The 21191-nt window shown below is 50.3% G+C and overlaps 1 protein-coding gene and 1 non-coding gene across 3 annotated transcripts in view; both read right to left on the bottom strand.

Annotated features, from left to right (window-relative positions):
• The window catches only part of rftn2 (raftlin family member 2), a 128569-nt gene that overhangs the window by 73309 nt on the left and 34069 nt on the right, over nucleotides 1-21191 (bottom strand). For both annotated transcript variants that reach the window (XM_038789078.1, XM_038789079.1), the window contains 3 exons: nucleotides 16482-16665; nucleotides 13801-13912; nucleotides 6418-6769 (listed from right to left, as the gene is read on the bottom strand). In XM_038789078.1, the coding sequence (XP_038645006.1) occupies nucleotides 6418-6769; nucleotides 13801-13912; nucleotides 16482-16665 (648 nt within the window). The remainder of the gene's footprint in view (nucleotides 1-6417; nucleotides 6770-13800; nucleotides 13913-16481; nucleotides 16666-21191) is intronic.
• On the bottom strand, nucleotides 4180-4261 carry trnas-aga. Its single transcript has one exon. It is a non-coding gene; the product is annotated as a tRNA-Ser (tRNA).

The raw sequence follows: 21191 nt of genomic DNA, 5'->3' as shown, positions 1-21191 counted from the left end.
ATGGTTGGGTGACTTCATGGAATTTTTACATTCGGAGAAGGTCAAGTACACCATTAGATGGTCAGTTAGAGGGGTTCTATCTAAGATGGCAGCTATTTACTGCCTTTTTAAAGAATTAGTCACCATCAGTTGTTCGGAGGGGGGGGTTAGTATATTGTTGGGGAGGTTAGATTTGGATATATTCTTAACTATTGACTGTGTTCCTTGCATATTGTAATTTGTTGCTTCCATTTATATTATACTGTTATATTGTTATAAATGAAAAAAACTTCAACAAAAATATCTTAAAAAAACCAAATGATACTTAGAAGTAAAGATGCCTATTTTTAAGGGGCAAACACTGTATAGTCATCTTTTTTCACGATCCCTTCCTTGCTGGGACTGTGGGCTGAATTTATGAATCAGGGACCCAACCCTGCAGTGTGTCAGCGTCAGTGATGTGATGATATTTTCAAATGCAAAATACATGACTGACCTGGGACATCGATTGATGGCCAGTCAGCAGTGCTGGTGGAAGGACACGGATCCGGAGAACCTTTTGAAAAGGCAAGCAGCAGCCATGATTGGGCTTGCCTTCCACTGAGGATATCCCTCAAGAGGATGCTGTATGGACTGGCATTGGCCTGGGCAGGTCTGCATGGACAGCTCCAACATTTTTCTTTTTAAAAAATTTTTTTTTTTTAAATTTAGATTACCCAATTATTTTTTCCAATTAAGGGGCAATTTTAGTGTGGCCAATCCACCTACTCTGCACATTTTTGGGTTGTGGGGGCGAAGCCCACGCAGACACGGGGAGAATGTGCAAACTCCACACAGACAGTGACCCAGGGCCGGGATTCGAACCTGGGACCTCAGCGCCGTGAGGCGGTTGTGCTAACCACTAGGCCACCGTGCTGCCCTAGCTCCAACATTTTAAAGTTATATTGGAGGTAGTTACTTATGTAGTCAAATTAAAAGTTTGCAACTGAAGAGGTAAAGTTTGAGTTCGTTGCTAGACATTGCGGCTACAATTTTTCCAATTTCCTTTAAATTCCAGGGGTTGAGTTGAATCTCAAGTAAAACTGCGATTGTCAGAGACAATTTTCTTTTAAATACGTGATCCGTCTTTTTCAGAACTCAATGAGTTTTGCTCCCAATGTTGGCCCGGATTCTCCGAGCCTCAGCGCCAAAATCGGGCACGGCACGGGGGTGGAGAATGGGGTGTCAGACCTGCAATTGGGTCCGACGCTGGGATGCGAATCTCCGGCAACCAGAGAATCGGCGCCAGTTGCGCGCGCGCAGTCATCGCAGCGCGGGTCGAGGGCCATCGAAAGAGGCCCCCGCAGCGATTCTCCACGGTCGACTGGCCGCGTTCCCGCCGGCGAGGTTCACGTATGGTTCTGCCCAGCAGGAGATCGGCATCGCTGCTGCGGTGGCCATCCTGGTGGGAGGCAGGGGATCAGTCTCGGAGGGGGGGGGGCCTCCACGATGGCCAGGCCCGCGATCGGGGGGCCACCAGTCGGTGGGTGCGCGCAATCTGGAGGGGGCCTGCAGTGCAGGGCTGCGTATCGGCACCAGGAGCAGCACAGAGCACTCCGGCGCCATGCTGGCCCCCTGTGGGCCACAGAACCGCTGGACCAAGAGGACCATTTACGCCGGTGTGAAACACCCCGGTGTTTATGCCGGCGTCAACACTTAGCCGCCGTTTGGAAGAATCCCGGCCACTATCTCTGTAGTAGATTTTTAAACTGTAAGATATAGTGCTTTAACTTGAGGAGTAATTGACAAAGGCACTCTTAATAATAATCTTTATTGCCACAAGTAGGCTTACATTAACACTGCAAGGAAGTTACTGTGAAAATCCCCTAGTCACCACATTCCGGCACATGTTTGGGTACACAGAGGGAGAATTCAGAATGTCCAGTTCACTTAATGGCATGTCTTTCAGACTAGTGGGAGAAAACTGGAGCACCCAGAGGAAACCCACGCAGACACAGAGAGAACACGCAGACTCCGCACAGACAGTGACCCGAGCCACGAATCGAACCTGGGACCCTGGAGCTGTGAAGCAACAATGCTAACCACTGTGCTGCTGTGCTGCCTCTTTACTCCTCCGTTGGCAGTTTCTCCAAACTACTCTTGCTTCTAACTTTAGTAGCTGTACAAAGATTTTAAACATGGTTATTAGTAACATGACCTTTCCCCACAATGATTTCAGAAAGGGATTGTTCATCGGATGTCTGAATCTGGCCTTTGTTCTTTGGATTATAATTCTCCAGTCATTAGCTTCTGAAGGAGTCATTATTCATTTTGCTGACCCCCTTCCAGGTCGCTATTGTTCTGGTAGACCTTCGATCTCCACTGGAGGGGTAGTCTTGTAAAGATGCAAATGCTATGACCCATTCCTCTCAATAGTTCCTTTTGAAGCGAACCTTGACACCCTCAGGTGTGAAATTCCATGAGAAGGGCGTAGCTGTAGTTCAATCCATTTAGAAACGTTCCAGAAAGGTGGTCAACTTACAATATCAGACATCAGGTGACTTGTGGCAGCCACCTTTGGTCACTGTCTTTTCTTCTCTTCAAAAAGTATTTTTTTAAACAATTCAGTATATTTTTGATTCGGTGGTGAAATTGCAGATTGATCTCACTCAGTCAGAATTCCCATAATCAAAACACTCAGCATTGGATGGGTGTCAGGAACCATCTCCTCAGAAGATAACCTTCATCTTTTAGCAGCCACCTTTGGAGTTTGATTGTTGGTCTGAAGGGTTAGACACCTGGGATTCTCATGACAATTGCCCATGAACCAAGCACAGCCAGCAAGATGCATTTCCTATGGTCATAGGCCTGCTGGACGTTTAGTGAGTGGAAGCCTTTTTTGTTTACGAACCTGGCTGGCCAGTTTGTCGGTGCCTTGATGGCTACATGTGTACACTCAATAACCCCCTGGAGCTGTGGGAATCTATTGATGGTAGCAAAGACTAATGCCCTTCCTGTTCTGGCCCACCTGTCTCAAAATGGGTTTAGTCTCTTGCACTCCATATAGGGCATCCATGACATGTTTGCTGGTGTGATGAGCCAACTGTGAAATGTCACCCAAGTCTGTAGCTGATCCCTGGAATGACCAGGAAGCATAAACATTCAGGATGACAGTGACTTTGACAGTTACTGGTTGGAGACTGTATGAGTGCTGCCAAGTCATTGTGGACCAGAGCGCAGATGGTCAGCCATCGGCCTGGTTAGGCACAGTCACTTTCGGAACTGCTGCTTTGGCATCCACATGTAGCTGACTCTTAGGCAGTACACATGAAGACTTGGCTAGCACCACCTTTTACTTGCAGCCTCTTTCTGTGCTTTGCCTCTATTGAAGCTTCTCCTCACTATTTTGTTCAATATCAGAGTGACTTGATCCAACTTGCATTCCCTCAGCTGTCTCTCATCTGTTCACCAGGGCTTCCTCTGCCAACTTACCAGCAGCTGATACTACTCTCAGGACACCTACCACTCATTGTTGACAAATACAGGCCTCTCTGTACCAGCAAAGGCAAATCTGTGCCAACACACTCTCCCCCGTGCCTGCCAATTGAAAATTCAACACAGCTCCTCTGAGATTTGTTAATGAGCTCCATGAGTTCATTGAGCCCTTAATTGGAGTTGTGTGTGTTTCAGAATCCCCCTCGCTCTCCCTTTGTAAATTGCATCATGTTCCAGAGGAGGTGGGGTCCAATGTATCTGTACTCGTTCCCACTTCCACCATGATTTGAAAATAAAGCCTCATATTTTCCAGTACCCAATATCTTTTTTCCAATTAAGGGGCAATTTAATGTGGCCAATCCACCTACCCTGCACATCTTTGTGGGGGGAAAACCCATGCAAACACGGGGAAAATGCACGAACTCCGCACGGACAGTGACCCAGAGCCGGGATCAAACCTGGAACCTTGGCGCCGTGAGGCAGCAGTGCTACCCACTGCGCCACCGTGCTGCCCTAGCCTCATATTTTCTGACTGCTGCAAAACATGTTCTTGCTTATTAAATATCATTCACATACGAATTAGGAGCAGGAGTAGATCACTCAGCCCTTCGAGCCTTCTCTGCCATTCAGGAAATCCTGGCTGAGTGTTACCTCAACTCCACCTCCCTGCCTACCCCTGATAACTTTTCACCCCCTTTGCTTATCAAGAATCCATCTACAGAGATGCGTAGTCGGCAGGATTCGAACCTGCGCGGGGAAACCCCAATGGATTTCTGGTCCATCGCCTTAACCACTCGGCCACGAATACATTCAAGAATCCATCTACCTCTGCTTTAAAAATATTCAAAGACCTTGCATCCACCCAGGGCCGGCTCAAGGTACCGGCAACTCGGGCAGTCGCCCGGGGCGCCATGTGCTAGGGGGCGCCATCAGTACTGAGGTTGTAAGATTCTAAGGACGATCTGCACATTTGCAACATGTTGCCTCCGCTTGATGGCAGCTACGCATGCTCAGTAGCTGCCCACGCGCAGCCCGGAGTCACGTGGGGTGCTCCTTCAGCCCCGGCCCCGCCCCCTGTGCGGCCGCCATGTTGATTGGTCTTGGCCGCCTGCCGGTGTGGTTCAGCCGCTGGCGGCTGCTCAGTGTCTGTGTGAGGCAGTAGCTGCACGGAGGGTCCTCGGCAGGAGGAGGGCCGCCAAGGGGAGCAGGAAAAGGCTATCCGCAGCGGGGAAAGGTGATGGAGTGCAGCGCTGGAGGCCTTTAAAATTGGCACTTGTAAGGCGCCGAAGTTCAGCTTGCCCGGGGCGCCAGCAACCCTAGGGCTGCTGCTGCATCCACCTCTTTTCAGTAAGAGAGTTCCAAAGTCTCATAACCCTCTGAGAGAAAAGATTTATCACCATTTCTGTCTTAAATACGCAATCCTTTATTTTTAAACAGTGACCCCTAGTTCTAGATTCTCACATAAGAGAAAACATCCTCTCCACATCCATCCTATCAAGACCCCAACAGACCGAATATGTTTCAATCAAGGTGTCTATTAGTTTTCTAAACTCCAGTGGATATAAGCCCAGCCTAAACAACCTTTCCTCATAAGACAACCCACCCAATCCAAGTATTTGTCTATAAACCTTCTCTGAACTGCTTCTAATGTATCTACATCCTTCCATAAATAAGGAGATCAATGTTGGACACAGTACTTTAGATGTGCTCTCACTAGTGCTCTGCATAATTGAAGCATAACCTCCCTACTTTTGTATTCGATTCCCTTTGTGATAAACTATAACATTCTATTGGCTTTCCTAATTACTTGCTGTATCTGCATACTAGGTTTTTGCAATTCATGCACAAAGACACACAGATCCCATGCATTTCAGAGCTCTGCAATCTCTCACAATTGAGATAATATACACGGGCAGCACGGTAGCACAGTGGTTAGTAATGTTGCTTCACAGCACCGGGGCCCGGGTTTGATTCCCGGCTTGGGTCACTGTCTGTGCAGAGTCTGCACGTTCTCCCCGTGCCTGCGAGGGTTTCCTCCGGCTTCTTCCCACAAGTCCCAAAAGACGTGCTTGTTAAGTGAATTGGACATTCTGAATTCTCCCTCAGTGTACCCGAACAGTGGCTGGAGTGTGGCGACTAGGGGATTTTCACAGTAACTTCATTGCAGCGTTAATGTCAGCCAACTTGTGACACAAATAAAGATTATTATTGTTAGAAAGTGCATTTTTATTTTTCCTACCAAAATGCACAATTTCACACTTTCTCACATTATACTCCATTTCCCAAGTCTTTGCCCACTTACTTAATCCTTCCACATCCCTTTATAGCCTCCTTGTGACCTTTTAACACCTTACAATCTAGCTTTCTGTGTCATCAGCAAATTTAGCAACCATACCTTTGGTCCCTTCATCCAAGTCAATTAGATGAATAAGAAGAAGTTGAGGCTCCAGCATTGATCCGCTGTGCCCACCACTTGTTCCAACTTGCCAACCAGAAAAGAAAAAGATCACCACCTACACCATGTGCTTTTATTGGAACAACAATGCAAAGAATAAAAGCCTATTTTCTATCCTCACATAGAATTTACTGCAGTCCGACATGCATGTGGCCCTCAAAAGGTTCCCCACAGAATCCAATACACAAACTGTGCTATAATCTAGCTTTGGTACATATGCACCCAAAATCACAAACAATTTGTCATTGTTGTGCTTGCATTAAGAGTGGTTCATAGCACGTCTATAGGATCCTGTATTGAGTATAACCTTTCCAGGTTCTATTCCATATTGTTGGTGGACATGCACTATAACAGGGTCCATTATAGTCAAACTGGAGTAAACTTAGGACATCAACATTTGAGTATCTGATTACATGAGCATGTAACCAGCAAGTAAGCACCACTTTAACCACAGAATTAATACTTATGAAAGAGGAAAGTGATTTAAAAAAATGTTAAATAAAACAAACCTTCCTTTGGTTGAACAGGAGTACAGCTTTCATTTCCAATCACTTTTTCTCTCCCATGTAAAAGATCTTCCTCTGTGGCTGGTCCATTCTCTGAAACATTAGTGACTTTGCTGCACAAGTGTTCTCTTTCTACAGCAAATTCCACAGCATTTCTGGTCAAAGTTCCTTCATTGCATTTTATATAGTTATCATGATTCAGCTTTCTTTGATCTGGCAATTTAAAGTAGAAATTCTGTCCACAATCCGAATCCAGTTGTCTTGGTGATTTTGTACCATTGCAGTCCTTTGACTGGGAACTGAGTTGATTTAAAAATCCAACAAACTTCATTCCTTTCTTGGCTAAATCATTCACCTAAAATTAAACAACACAGAATTAAAAATTGCATTTCTGTCAACTTCAAAAAAACCCACATTCTCATATTTTTAAAAACGTGTTGGGCAGCGATGTGTGACAGGAGCATATGCAGCTACTAGTGGCTCGGTGACCTCTGTGAGGTCACCTCAGCATTTTCAGAATGGGGCTCTATTATTGTGCAGCACTCCCATTATAGTACCCAATGTGTGATGTGTATCCCCAAGAAGGACACCCGTGTTCGTTCCATGGCTCCTTAGTGAATCATTGCCTCCTCAAGAAGGAACCGAGGGAACCGTGTGGTCTGTAGATCCCGGTTAAAGGTACTTCTTCATTCGCCTTTTGCTCTGGTGCAATGTTGGCTCTCATTTCCTGAGGGATAGGCCAGGTGGGAAAGGAGTGGGCAGAGTGGTGGGTCAAGGTGGTGGGAAGGGATTGGGAGGGGTGGGGGCAGGGGAAAGGATGGGCACGTCCACATCCATTGGAATTTAGTGTAATTTTAGAAAGGGTTTAGTCTGGTAAACCTGACACACATACTAAACTTATGCCCTCCTATGTCTGACCAACTCACTGCTACCTCACAAACACATCAGGACATGTTGTCATTTTGTTCATGTAAGTGAAACACATCCACTCTGGACACAACTGGTAAAAGATATGTCTGTCCAGCCAGTAGTTGTTGCTGATATGTATGCAGTGGGTGTGTTTCTGATAGGCCAAAACACGCGAGAGCGACTCCATTGCAAGCACCAAGACTGAAATATAAAAATGACCTCGAACAAGCAAAAGGAAAAGATCTTACAGTCTCTTGGATCATAGGACACCAGGCGTAGCGCCTCCCTCCCAACCCCCCTCTCCCCCCAACCCCCCCTTTCCCCCCAGAACGTGGGCCGGGATTCTCCACCTCGCCACATTTCTGCCCTGACCGGCCGGCGGGATTTTCCGTTACGCCAGCCGGTCAATGGGGTTTCCATTGTGGGGCAGCCCTGGGCGCCGGCATAACGGAGAATCATGCTGGCAGAGAATCCCGGCTGTGCTTTTCCTGACACAGTGGGCGGGATTCTCCGGGAATTGGGGGGGGGCGGGCAGAAACGGCGCAGTCGAGTGGCGTGAATATTTCCGGTGTCGGGCCGCCCCAAAGGTGCGGTATCATCCGCACCTTCAGGGGCTAGGCCGGCGCCGGAGTGGTTTGTGCCCCGCCGGCCGGCGTCGAAGGCCTTTGGCGCCACGCCAGCTGGGGCCGAAGGGTCTCCGCCGGCCGGCGCGGGTCCGCGCATGCGTGGGAGCACAGCGGCTGCTGACATCATCCCCACGCATGTGCGGGAGGGTTCACCTTCGCGCCGGCCATTGCGGAGGCTTTCACGGCCGGCGCGTAGGAATAGAGTGCCCCCACGTCACAGGCCCGCCTGCGGATCGGTGAGCCCCAATCGCGGGCCAGGCCACCGTGGGGGCACCTCCCGGGGCCAGGTCGCCCCGCGCCCCCCCAAGGACCCCGGAGCCCGCCCACGCCGCCAGGTCCCGCCGGTAAGGGACCAACTCCAATTTACGCTGGTGGGACCTGCATAGAATGTCTGGGACTTCGGCTCATTGCCGGATGGAGAATCGGCGGGGGGGGGGGGGGGGGGGGGGAGGTCCCGCCGACCGGCGCGATTCCCACCCCTGCCAAATCTCCGGCGCTGGAGAATTCGGCTGCCGGCGGGGGCGGGATTCACGCCGCCCCGGCAATTCCCCGACCCGGCGGAGGGTCAGAGAATCCCGTCCAGTGACTCTGTGGGAATTGCCCAGAAAGTTTGAATTTCCACTGGGAATTTCCTTTGCCCCCCAGGACTCTGATTATCGTAACATTGCAAAAGAGGCGGCGACTTGATTTTTAAAAAAAATTAGTTTTCAGAAAGTTTTCATTTACAAAACACTAAATAAACAAATCCATACAAACAAAATACTATTTACAAATCCATTCACTCAAGTCCAAATCCATGTTCCTTGACAAAATCCTCCAACTCCTCCGATGTATTCAAAAATTTATCTCTCGGCCTTGTCAGGGTGATATGCCTTCAATAAACATACGACGAGTGGTGAACGTAACTGAGGCTTTAATACACTAAACAGAAAGCCTCCTGGACTCTGATCCCGAACTGGATCGGAGGCGGAGACCAGCCACCTTTATACCGGCCCGAGGGGAGGCGGAGCCATCGGCAGCGGTTTACCACCTTACACATAATACAGTGGCCATGACCACAATACACATATTATACATTACAGTGGTTTACCACATTCACCCCCTGTTAAAAAAAGAGTCCAGCAGGGGTGAAGTGCACTTAAAGGTCAAGTCTGTCGGGGGCCTTGACCTTCCGCCGTGATCGCCTCAGTCCCGGCTGTGGTGTGGGCACCGGTGTCAAGACCTGCGTGTTTGGGAGCCTGTTGTCCTCTTCTTCACCCAGTTGTTGAGTCGGTGGAGGGGGGGTGGGGGGCAGTGTATGGGCGGGGGTGATGGTGATGGTCTGCAGGTGCCAGGTCTTGAGGTGGGTGGGTAGTGGTGGAGGGAGACGATGTAGGGTCCGGGGTGGTGGTGATGGTCGCTGCAGGTGCCAAATCCCGGAGGATGAACCTGCAGGTGCCAAATCCCGGAGGGAGACTGTGTCCTGTCGTCCGTCCTGATGTGTCACGTAGGCATATTGTGGATTGGCATGGAGGACCTGTACCATCTCGACGAGGGGATCTGATTTATGGCTCCTCGCCTGCTTCCGGAGAAGGACGGGCCCTGGGGCTGTCAGCCAGGACGGAGGCAAGACCCCGGAGGTGGCCTTCCTGGGGAAGGCAAACATACGTTCGTGAGGGGTCTTGTTGGTGGCAGCACACAGGAACGACCGGATGGAGTGGAGCGCATCGGAGAGGGCCTCCTGCCAGCAGGAGATTGGGAGACATCTAGACCGTAGGTCAAGAAGGACGGCCTTCCAGGCTGTCACGTTCTCCCGCTCCACCTGTCCGTTGCCCCGGGGGTTGTAGCCGGTCATCCTGCTGGAGGCAATGCCATTGCTGAGCAGGAACTGACGCAACTCGTCGCTCATGAAGAAGGAACCCTGGTCACTATGGATGTAGGTGGGGAACCCGAACAAGGTGAAAAGACTGTGCAGGGCCTTGATGACGGTGGCAGAGGTCATGTCAGGGCATGGGATAGCAAAGGGGAATCTTGAGTATTCATCAACGATGTTGAGGAAGTACACGTTACGATCAATGGAGGGGACGGGCCCTTTGAAATTGCTGCTGTGGCGCTCAAAGGGGCGAGGGGCCTTCACCAGGCGCACTCTGTCTGGACAGTAGAAGTGTGGTTTGCACTCCACGCAGACCTGGCAGTCCCTGGTCACAGTCCTGACCTCGATGGAGTAAGGCAGGTTGCGAGCCTTGATAAAGTGAAAAAACGGGTGACCACAGGTGGCAGAGGTCATTGTGGAGGGTCCGGAGTCAGTCTACTTGTGCGCTGGCACATGTTCAGCGGGATAGGGCATCTGGGGGCTCATTGAGCTTTCCAGGTTGATACAAGATATCGTAGTTGTAGGTGGAGATCTCGATCCTCCACCTCAGAATCTTGTCATTCTTGATCTTGCCCCGCTGTGTATTGTTAAACATGATGGCAACCGACCGTTGGTCAGTGAGGAGAGTGAATCGCCGACCGGCCAGGTAATGCCTCCAATGTCGCACAGCTTCTACAATGGCTTGGGCTTCCTTTTCGACGGAGGAGTGTCGAATTTCGGAGACATGGAGGGTACGGGAGAAGAAAGCCACGGGCCAGCCCGCCAGGTTGAGGGTAGCGGCCAGAGCAAAGTCCAACGCATCGTTTTCCACTTCGAACGGGATGGACTCGTCCACAGCGTGTATCGTGGCTTTGGCAATATCTGTCTTGATGCGGTTGAAGGCCAGGCAGGCCTCAGCCGTCAGGGGGAAAATGGTGCATTTAATAAGTGGACGGGCCTTGTCCGCATAATTGGGGACCCACTGGGCCTAATAGGAGAAGAACCCCAGGCATCTCTTCAGGGCCTTGGGGCAGTGGGGGAGGGGGAGTTCCAGGAGGGGGCGCATGGGGTCAGGGGCGGGCTCCAGGACTCCGTTTTCCACAACGTAGCCGAGGATGGCCAGGCAGGTTGTGCGGCAAACACACTTTTCCCTATTGCAAGTGAGGTTCAGGGGTTTGGCAGTGTGGAGGAAGTGCCGGAGGTTTTCATCATGGGCCTGCTGGTCATAGCCGCAGATGGTGACATTGTCTAAGTACGGGAACGTGGCCCGCAGCCCGTACTGGTCAACCATTCGGTCAATTTCTCGTTGGAAGACCGAGACCCCGTTAGTGACGCCGAAGGAAACCCTAAGGAAGTGGTTAAGGCGGCCGTCCGCTTCAAACACGGTGTCCGGGCGGTCCCCCTTGCGAATGGGGAGCTGGTGGTAGGTCTACCATCGAGAAGACCCGGTACTGTGCAATCTGACTGACCATATCAGATATGCGTGGGAGGGGGTACACATCGAGCTGCGTGTACCGATTGATGGTCTGACTGTAGTCAACGACCATCCTGTTTTTCTCCCCAGTTTTTACAACTACCACTTGAGCTCTCCAGGGGCTGTTGCTGGCCTCGATAATACATTCCCGTAGCAGCTGCTGGACCTCAGACCTGATGAAGGCCCTGTCCTGGGCGCTGTACCGTCTGCTCCTGGTGGCGACGGGTTTGCAATCTGGGGTGAGGTTCTCAAACAAAGAAGGTAGGTCGATCTCCAGGGTTGTCAGGCCGCAGATAGTAAGAGGTGGTAGGGGTCCGCCAAATTTTAGGGTTAGGCTCTGGAGGTTGCACTGGAAGTCCAGGCCGATTAGCAAGGCAGCTCAGAGATTGGGGAGGACGTAGAGCCGGAAGTTGCTGAACTCTACGCCCTGGATGGTGAGGGTGGCGGTGCAATACCCCCGGATCGCCACGTAGTCGGATCCGGAGGCCAGGGAGATTTTCTGGTTAATGGAGTGTACTGTGAGGGAGCAGTGCCTTATGAATTGGGATGGATGAAGCTCGCAGTGCTCCCGGAGTCCAGAAGGCATGATGTCTCGTGCCCATTGACCTTCACTGTCGTCGACGCGGTCGCGAGGTTGTGCGGTCGGGACTGGTCGATCGTGATGGAAGTGAGATGTGGCCCGCAGCCCGTACTGGTCAACCATTCGGTCAATTTCTCGTTGGAAGACCGAGACCCCATTGGTGACGCCGGAGGGAGGTGGCCATTACCACAATATACGTATTATACATTACAGTGGTTTACCACACAGGGATACCACGCCACACCTTTTTTTCCAATTAAGGGGCAATTTAGCGTGGCCAATCACCTACCCTGCACATCTTTGGATTCTGGAGTTGATACCCATGCAGACATGGGGAGAATGTGCAAACTCCGCAAAGCAGTGACCCAGGGCCATTATCGAACCCGGGTCCTCAGTGCCGTGAGGCAGCAGTGCTAACCACTGCGCCACCGTGCCGCTCCCACACCATGCCACACCTGACCCCACTCCTGCAGAGCGCTGACTTCATCTTATTAAAAGCCGCACGTCGCTTTGCCAACTCTGCTCCACGATCTTGGTATACGGTGATGGTGCCTCCTACCCACCTCGAGTCCCGATTCACTTTGGCCAAGAAAAGTACTCAGTCAGCTTTGGAACCCCCAACCCCTCCAGCATCCCCATGATTCTGAGGTTCTGTCTCCTCCACCTGTTCTCCAAGCATCTACCTTTGCTCCCAGAGTCTTGATCCTCTCCTCCAATGGCAACATCTCAGCTTCCAATGAGGTGATTTGATCACCCTGCTGTGACAAGGCCGCCTTCACACCCTTCAGCACCTCTCCATGCTCCTTCACCACCCCCGAGGGTTTTCTCCAGCTTCTCCTGAATTGAACCTCATCGATTGACCGCTTAAGGGAGTAAATCTTTACCCTGCCCTGCTCCTCAAAATGCTTCGCAAACTGTTCTTCAAACTCCTGCGGCATCACCTCAGTCTGCGTTTCCACTGTGACATGAGCAGCCCCACCAAACGCCGGGTCCACCCATTTCCCTCTTGCTGAGCTTTGTGGGCTTTCTCGCTTTGTCGAAGAATGTAATCTTCTTGCCTCCAACTTTCTTCATAGATTTTGACATATTTTTGCTGACAAATTCCTTATCCCATACGATAGGCTGGTTTTGATAACCAAACTCCCCGAGAACGGTGTTAAAAAGTCAGAAAAATAAAGACCATGGCGGGAACTACCTTATGTGCAACCTTCTCCTGCCTGTGGCCACCGGAAGTCAGAGACTTTGGCCAACACCGGTTTACTTAACTGAATAGTTACCTGTGAAATGTTAGACAGAGAAATCCTCGACTAAATCTTGGGCAACTATGCAACTGACACCTCCCCTGACTCCTCCCTTGACTCCCAACGATCCCCTGACCTGACCTGACTATCCACCATCACCTACTTCTACTCCCTGATCCCCTGACTTCCCCTCCCCTCCCCTGACCTGACTATCCTGCTAATCCCTCTGACCCACCAATCTACTCACCCACCCTACCCAGCTGCCACCTCATCCACCTACCCACTTACAGACCTACACACTCACCCATTTACTAACACATTTAGAAGCTTGGGGAAATTTTAAAAACTTACCAGAATATGGCAACTAGTGCAGTAAAATTGCCTGTGGGTTCTGCACAGATTCTCTTTGCTGCTCTGTGAAGATTCCTACACTAAGGAAGGTCTTCAACATTGGGGATCAGAAGTCAGAGCATTTTAAACGTATGTAAGTGTGTCATTTTCTACGTGATCAGCATGACACACGGGTTCTGACTGATCGGACGTTTTGGGCCAAAATGATCTAATTGATCAGACTCAAAACTGAACTATTACTCATCTACTGGATACGCACACATACACGCACACACTCACACTCTATTAGGACCTGATGTACTCACAAACGTTGTGGACACAACTCTGACAGTGACTGAACACGATTCACTAACGTGAGCAATGAGAAAGTGTACCTTGTCTAAAAGTCCTTTCACAACATCACTGGAGAATGTTTGATTGCTTACAGACCATTCTTCAACAACTAACTTGCAGTGTATTTGTTCTCCTTGTTCTGACTTCTTTCTCCTGCATTGAAGTAAATAAACATGAATCAGAACAAAAGTAATGAATGCTTTTAGCTTTATCTTTTTAATTCTCTAAATTAAAAAAAAATGTAGGGTACCCAATTATTTATTTTTTTCTAATGAAGGGACTTTGATTTGATTTATTATTGTCACATGTATTAGTATACAGTGAAAATTATTTCTTGCATACTGTACAAATAATGCATACTGTACATAGGGAAGGAAGGAGAGACTGTAGAATATAATGTTACAGTTATAGCAAGGTGTAGAGAAAAGATCAACTTAATAATCTATAAGTAATTGAATTAGAACATTGTTAGAGAGTTTAAAAGAGATAGAATGAAGTTTTAGAAGCATAGAACAAGAGTAAAAGATAGATTTAGAGGGTATGCTGTGTTGTGTTCTGCTGCTTCAGATAACACAGGCTGCTACTTGATGCAGTCTTAACTAAAGGATGCTCCAGACTCTGAAATGAGTTCAACGTGTTTATTGAACTATTAACACAGTTCTCAAATGGGTTTGACTCTCTGCTAATCTAACTGTAGTAACTCAGTCTAACTGTACCAGCCTTGCTCTAAGCCACGTGCTGGGATGTGATGCTGCTGATCAACCCTGTCTAACTCTCTAGATGTCTGTCTGTGGAAAGAGGCAGGGTGTGAGTGCCTCATCCCTTTTATAGTGTTTATGTTATGCCCCCTTGTGGTGATGCCACCTCTGAGTGTCCAGACTGCCCATTGGTTGTGTCCTATTCTGAGTGTTCATTGGTTGCATGTTTGCATATCATGGCATGCTGGGCACAGCTTGCAAGAAGTCGCCTCGCTCCGGTGCCATCTTTCTTTCAAAGGTGCTGACAATTTAGCGTGGCCAATCCACCTACCCTGCACATCATTGGGTTGTGGGGTGAGACCCACACAGACACAGGGAGAATGTGCAAACTCCACATGGACAGTGACCCGGGGCCCGGATCAAACCCTGGTCCTCGGCGCCTTGAGGCAGCAGTGCTGATCACTGCTCCACCGTGCTGCCTTTGCTTTTAGCTTTATTTTTTCTTAATGTTTTTTGTTGGGTTTGTACAAGTTATAAATACAGGTATATACCTTACAAAGCACATAGGATCTAGGAATTATAACCGGCCGGGAGTTCTTTCCTCCCTTCTCTTCTATTCTCTTTTTACAGATCATCTTACAAGGCTGGAGGGGGCACCTGGGTGGTGCCCCCTAATGCTTTTTACATTCTTTTGTGTAGTTGCCACGACATCGCCCATTGCTCATTTCTCCTTCCCGTTTTTCTTTGCGTTCTCTTGCCGTGCTGTGGTTGCTGCCACTGTTGCCTTCCCCTGTGCTCTCCCCCCTCCCATTCCCCCCACCCCCCCATTTCTGTTCTCTTATCTCTTCCCCCTTCTGACTTCCCATTTTTGTTCTCCCCCCCTTTCCCCCTCCCTCCCTTCCTCCCCTCCCCCCTTCTTCACTGCTGCCCCCATTCTTTCTTGCTGGATTTGCTACCTCACCTTGCTCCCCCCCACCCGGGTCCTCCCTTGCTTTTCTCTTTCTGTCTTGTCCTCGCTATTTCTCCCTGGCCCCTAGCTACTTAATTATTTATATGTTGGCCACAAACAGGTTCTGGAACAGTCGGGTGAATGGCCCCCATGTTTTGTGGAAGCCCTCTTCCAACCCATGGATGGCGAATTTGATTTTCTCCACTTGGAGAAATTCTGATAAGTCGGACAGCCAGTCTGCAGCTTTGGGTGGTGCTGTTGACCGCCAGCCGAGCTTCTACGGCGGGCGATCAGGGAGGCAAAGTCCACCCTCCTCCCCATGAAGAGATCAGGCTGGTCTGATACCCCGAAGACCGCCACTTTCAGGCATGGCTCCACCCTCAACCCCACCACTTTGGACATTGCCTCGAAGAAGACTGTTTCTTTTAGCTTTATAAGAATTATAATTTCCTTTAGGTATATGGAGGAAGCAGTGAAATGTTAACCTTAGAATTGATTTAACCATAAAATATTTCAATCCAAGTTAGTTTCTGCTTAGGAATGGTTATTGTCCCACGAAGGACTGTGGTAGATAACCGGAGCAACTGGAGGAAACCCACACAGACATAGCAAGAACATGCAAACTCCACTCAGTCACCCAAAGGCGCAATAGACCCAGGTCCCTGGCGTTGTGAGGCGGTACTGCTAACCGTTGTGCCATCGTGTCGCCTGCATCAGCCAAATTGTTACAATAGGTGGGATTCTCCAGTTCCCCACCCCATCGCGCTATTCCCTGACAGTAGGATTCTATACTCCCGCCGCTTGTCACTGGGATTTCCCATTGAAGCCACCCCACGCTGCCAGGAAACCCACGGACTAGGGTGCACAGCTGGCGGGAATAGCCAATGCTGTCCTCCTGGAATTAGAATTAGAATTCTACATTTTACCTTCACTATAATAATAGCTGCTTCAAAGATGTGATTATTATTACAACCATCTAACATGAAACACTGGCATTTTTTGATATAGAATTCTTAATTGCACAACAGAATTCATGGTTTAAAGGAAAAAACTTGAAGCTATGAATTTAACTTACGCTGATCTCATTTTACTTAATATAACTCTATAGATGTAACTCAATGGAGATTGTTTCCTTCTCCCCACAGAAAGAATTGTAGGGTGGATGGTGGCAACAACATATCCTCTCTTGTAGTACCCTTCTAATTTAGAATTAAGGTCCAGGAGAGAGGAGATCTTGATAACGTCCGGATTTGACGAACCTATAATGTTAGAAACAAAAGACAGGCAAGTGAACACTCATATAAGGTGAAAGCTGTTTGGGTTCAGCATACATCCTCATTCCTAAAATATGAACCATGTGGACTATTACTTTCCATCTGGTAGAAGCATACCTCTGAGTCAACACTTATTTACAATATGGTAATCACGTCACCACAAAGTTACTGTTACATTTGTGAAGGAATCTGCGGTCTGATGGACTAGTGGGGAAGCATGTGCAAACTGTTGACTAAACAGACGACTTGTCGAATGCTCTGTTGGGTGCACCCACCCTTGTTTCAAAGACTTTATTTATTTTAGTCGGACCCTAACTAAGAGGGAAACTGAATCTTCAGCATTGTAGGGAAATTAAAATTTCAGGTTTTTGGGGAAACTGAAATTGGTTGAAACAGATAAAATACTGGAAGTTATCAGAGCATCCATCGGTGTAGTGCAGGCTTGCTGAAGAAAATTAAGCCGGATCCAGGAAAATACAAGTTTCCTGCAGCTGTTTTTGTTGCTCAAAAGATATTTACTGACCAGAGCCATATAGCACACAGAGTTGCCACTGTGGGGTGGGATAAAGGTCATACTGGGAGAGCTACACAATCAAGGCTGTCATGAGCAGAACCGAGGAGGTTCTGGAGAAGTGCACTGTTCTGGTGAAGACCAGGCCCATGGAACTCGGTTACCTGTGAGCTGCAATCAGGAAAGAAACGGTAACTAAGGACGCGATCTAACGTAAATTTTTCCAAGTGTCATTTCAGAGGGTTTGGTTGGGAGTTTCTCTCCGGCTCTTTTAGCGGGTTCCCCACCGCTATCTTATCACACTTAGTCACTGTTTTGGGCCCTGGGGAGTTCCTCTCCGGGCTAGCCCACACAGAATTATTTCCATCACTGGGGAGCTGAACCCGTTGGCGGGACCAGCTCCTCATAAATCGGGCAACCATTTTGAAAGGATGCCCCAATCTCTAAGTGAGCTTGTGAGTCTCCCACACTTCCCACTCATGGGCAATGTCACCCCCCACACACATGGGCATAACGCCATATTTACCCAAGGACACACTTCTCTGGGGTAGCTGGGGCCCCAACTTTGCTGGCATGCCCATACCCCCTTCGGCAGCCCTCTTCCAGGATTCCACCCTTCACCCGTCCCCAACCTTCCGGAGGCCCTTTCATACCTGCCCTTCATCGCCCCCCACCCTTCGTACGCCCCCTCAACACCTCCTTTCATGAATATGGACCCCCTCTGGCCCTGATCCTTGACAGTGCCACACTGGTAACCAAGCACCCTGGCAGTGCCACCCTGGCAGTGCCACCTGAATGCCTTCGCAGTGCCAGGGTGACAATGCCAAGGTGCCAGCCTAGCAGTGTCAAAGTGCCCATGTGCTGGGGATGGGCCGGGGTGCCACCAATAGCCTTGGCGATCCCCCGGGTGCCGTTCCGTCTGGTCCATGTTTGTGTGGACCAGTGCTAAAAGGCACCCAACTGGGATCTCCCTCAGGTGGCCAGTAGATGCCAGGAGCCAGTTAGGTGAGGATCCTGATCGCGACGTCTCGCGAGATCTGGTTAGATTTCACAAAGCGCAACAGAGATCAGGAAGTCCAGGGGGGGCCTCTCCTGGCATTGACCGGCTGTGTCATGTTCCAATTCCAGCAGGAGATGCGACCCATAGACCTCGTCCTAAATATTTGAAGAAAAGGAGCTGGAAAAGGGAGACGAGAGTCTTTGAGGACTTTTTGGCTGGAATTGGTGCCACATATGTTGAGTTAACTGCCCAGGAAATCTGTGAGTTCTATTTGTTGTATCTGCTACTTAATATGTAATTTATGGTTTACATTGACCACAATGTTCTTTTTGTTCATGTTTAATTCATGTTGATTTTGATTTGATTGTTAAAGTAAAATTTATAAAAGTGAAATATTGGGGTGATTTATTGGTTGGTAGATGCTGGGAGAGGCCTCCCCCTGGATGGACAACCATTGCACTTTGTGAGATCTAACCAGATATAGGAACCCACTTAACCATGCTGATGCCAGATCAAACCAGCTCCCAGCATCTACCAGCCTCCCCAGGGAGAGGCCAGCCAGGTGTCATTTAATACTGGTCGACCCAAATGTGGACCAGGTGGAACGGCACCAGGGTGGTCTTTCAGGCCACTGGGTGATCAATGACAGTGCAGTGTGGCACCTTGGCTATCCCCCAGCACCCAGGCACCTTGGCACTGCCAGCCTGGAGATCACTCCAGCAGCCCTCCATCCTCAGGTGACTCCCTGGACCCAACCAGAAGCATCCGGCAGGAGGGAGCACCAGAGGCCCACACGGAGCCTCCCCACGGAGAGACGACAGAAGTCACCAGCTCTCCCGAGTCCACCCCTCCTGACAATGCTGCATCTCGGGATCAGGGGATCCTGGGGACCACCTAGAGCTAGCGGCAGAGCACAGAGGGCTAAGCATTTGAGGATCACTGAGATGGCACTGGAGGGGAAGGGTGGGTGGGGTTGCATCATCGGGAGCAAGGGACAGTTAAGAGTCATGATTGTTCACCATCAAAATACGTTACACCCAGAGACATGTGAAGCCTCTGTCATGTTATTCCACACTGCGGGCCAGCCCACACGCCCCCACCCCATTTTTCTTCCACCATCCCCCGCCCCGAACCTACCTGGCACGGTGGTTCTAGACATGAGCCCTCCCCCACTCCAGGCACACCACCTGCAGATGATGGGTGTGAGCGCGCTGTCAGCAGACATATGCATAGATTGAGGAGCACCAGAGCTCACCTCATGGTGGGGGTTATCATCACCCTCCTGCCTTATATAATGTCCCACTGACAGTGCCGAAACAAGCCCATCACCCAGGAGTGATGTAACACAGACACTGGGAGGGTGGGATAGGGCATTGACGGGGGGTGGGGGGGGGGAGAGGGGGGTAAATGGGTGGGTGTGAGAATGGTTGGACAGTGGGGAGATGGAGAGGCAGATTGGGAGGGGACAGCTGGTGTGGGACTGATGCACTATCAAGTATGACGAGATTAGAGTAGAGTGTAATGGAGGCATTATTAAGCAGAGATGCGTAGCCTCTCGCAGCTGCTGCCGAAATGGCTGCAGCTCGGAGAGCCCACACATTTATACTCTGCTTACTGGGCGGAGCCAGCAGGCAGGGATCTACCCCTGTACCTGTAGTACAGGGGCCTTACCGTAATACACCTCATATACGTTATATACAACAGTGGTGACGACCACATTCACCCCGTTAAAAAAGAGTCCAGCGGGGGTGGTGGAAGGCTATTTACATGCAGGTGTTTAACATTTCCAGAAAAGTTTACAAATTCAGACGATTGGGCGCCTTGATCCGTCGTTGCGAGCGCCGCAGTCCCGGTGGCAATGCAGGCGTCGGTTCGGTCGTCGGTGACTCCGGGAGCGTGCTGACCTCATCTTCATCCCCGGGTGGGACCAAGGGGAGGACAGATTGTCCTGGAGCGGGGCTGTGGAGGGGTACGCTGGGGGGAGGGGGAGTGCCCCAGGGAAGGGGGGGGTGTGTGGAGACCCAGCTGGCGCCAGGTCCCTGAAGGAGACTGTGTCTTGCCGGCCGTTGGGGTACACCACGTAGGCGTACTGCGGGTTTACTTGAAGTAGCTGTCCCCTCTCAACCAACGGGTCCGCCACATGGAGCCACATGTGCTTGCGGAGGAGAACACGTCCTGGAGCTGCCAGCCACGTTGGGAGCGAAACCTCGGAGGTGGATTTCCTGGGGAAGGCAAAGAGATGTTCATGGGGAGTTTTGTTAGTTGCGGTGCAAAGGAGCGACCGAATGGAGTGAAGGGCGTTGGGGAGGACCTCCTGCCAGCGGGAGGCCGGGAGATTTCTGGACCGTAGGGCCAGCTGGACGGCTTTCCGGACCGTCCCATTCTCCCGCTCCACCTGCCCGTTTCCCCGGGAGTTATAGCTGGTCGTCCTGCTCGAGGCAATGCCCTTGCTGAGCAGGTACTGGCGCAGCTCATCGCTTATAAATGAGGATCCCCGGTCGCTGTGGATGTAGGCGGGGAAACCGAACAGAGCGAAGATGGTGTTGAGGGCTTTGATGACGGTGGCAGACGTCATATCGGGGCATGGGACGATGAAGGGGAATCTGGAGTATTCATCAACCACGTTAAGAAAGTACGTGTTTCAGTCAGTGGAGGGGAGGGGCCCTTTGAAATCCACGCTGAGGCATTCAAAGGGGCGGGAGGCCTTCACCAGGTGCACTCCGTCTGTCCGGTAGAAATGCGGTTTACACTCCGCGCAGAGCTGGCAGTCTCTGGTGATAGCCCTGACTTCCTCGATGGAGTAGGGCAGATTGCGGGCCTTTATGAAGTGAAAATAAAAACGGGTGACCCCTGGGTGGCAGAGGTCGTTGTGCAGGGTCCGAAGTCGGTCCACTTGTGCGCTGGCACATGTACCTCGGGATAGGGCATCGGGGGGCTCGTTGAGCTTACCGGGGTGATACAAAATCTCGTAATTGTAGGTGGAGAGTTCGATCCTCCACC

Source organism: Scyliorhinus canicula, chromosome 2 (genome assembly GCF_902713615.1).
Source record: "Scyliorhinus canicula chromosome 2, sScyCan1.1, whole genome shotgun sequence".
Lineage (NCBI taxonomy): Eukaryota > Metazoa > Chordata > Chondrichthyes > Carcharhiniformes > Scyliorhinidae > Scyliorhinus > Scyliorhinus canicula.
The sequence above is the reverse complement of the archived record's forward strand: the minus strand, read 5'-3'. Positions and strand labels throughout refer to the sequence as shown.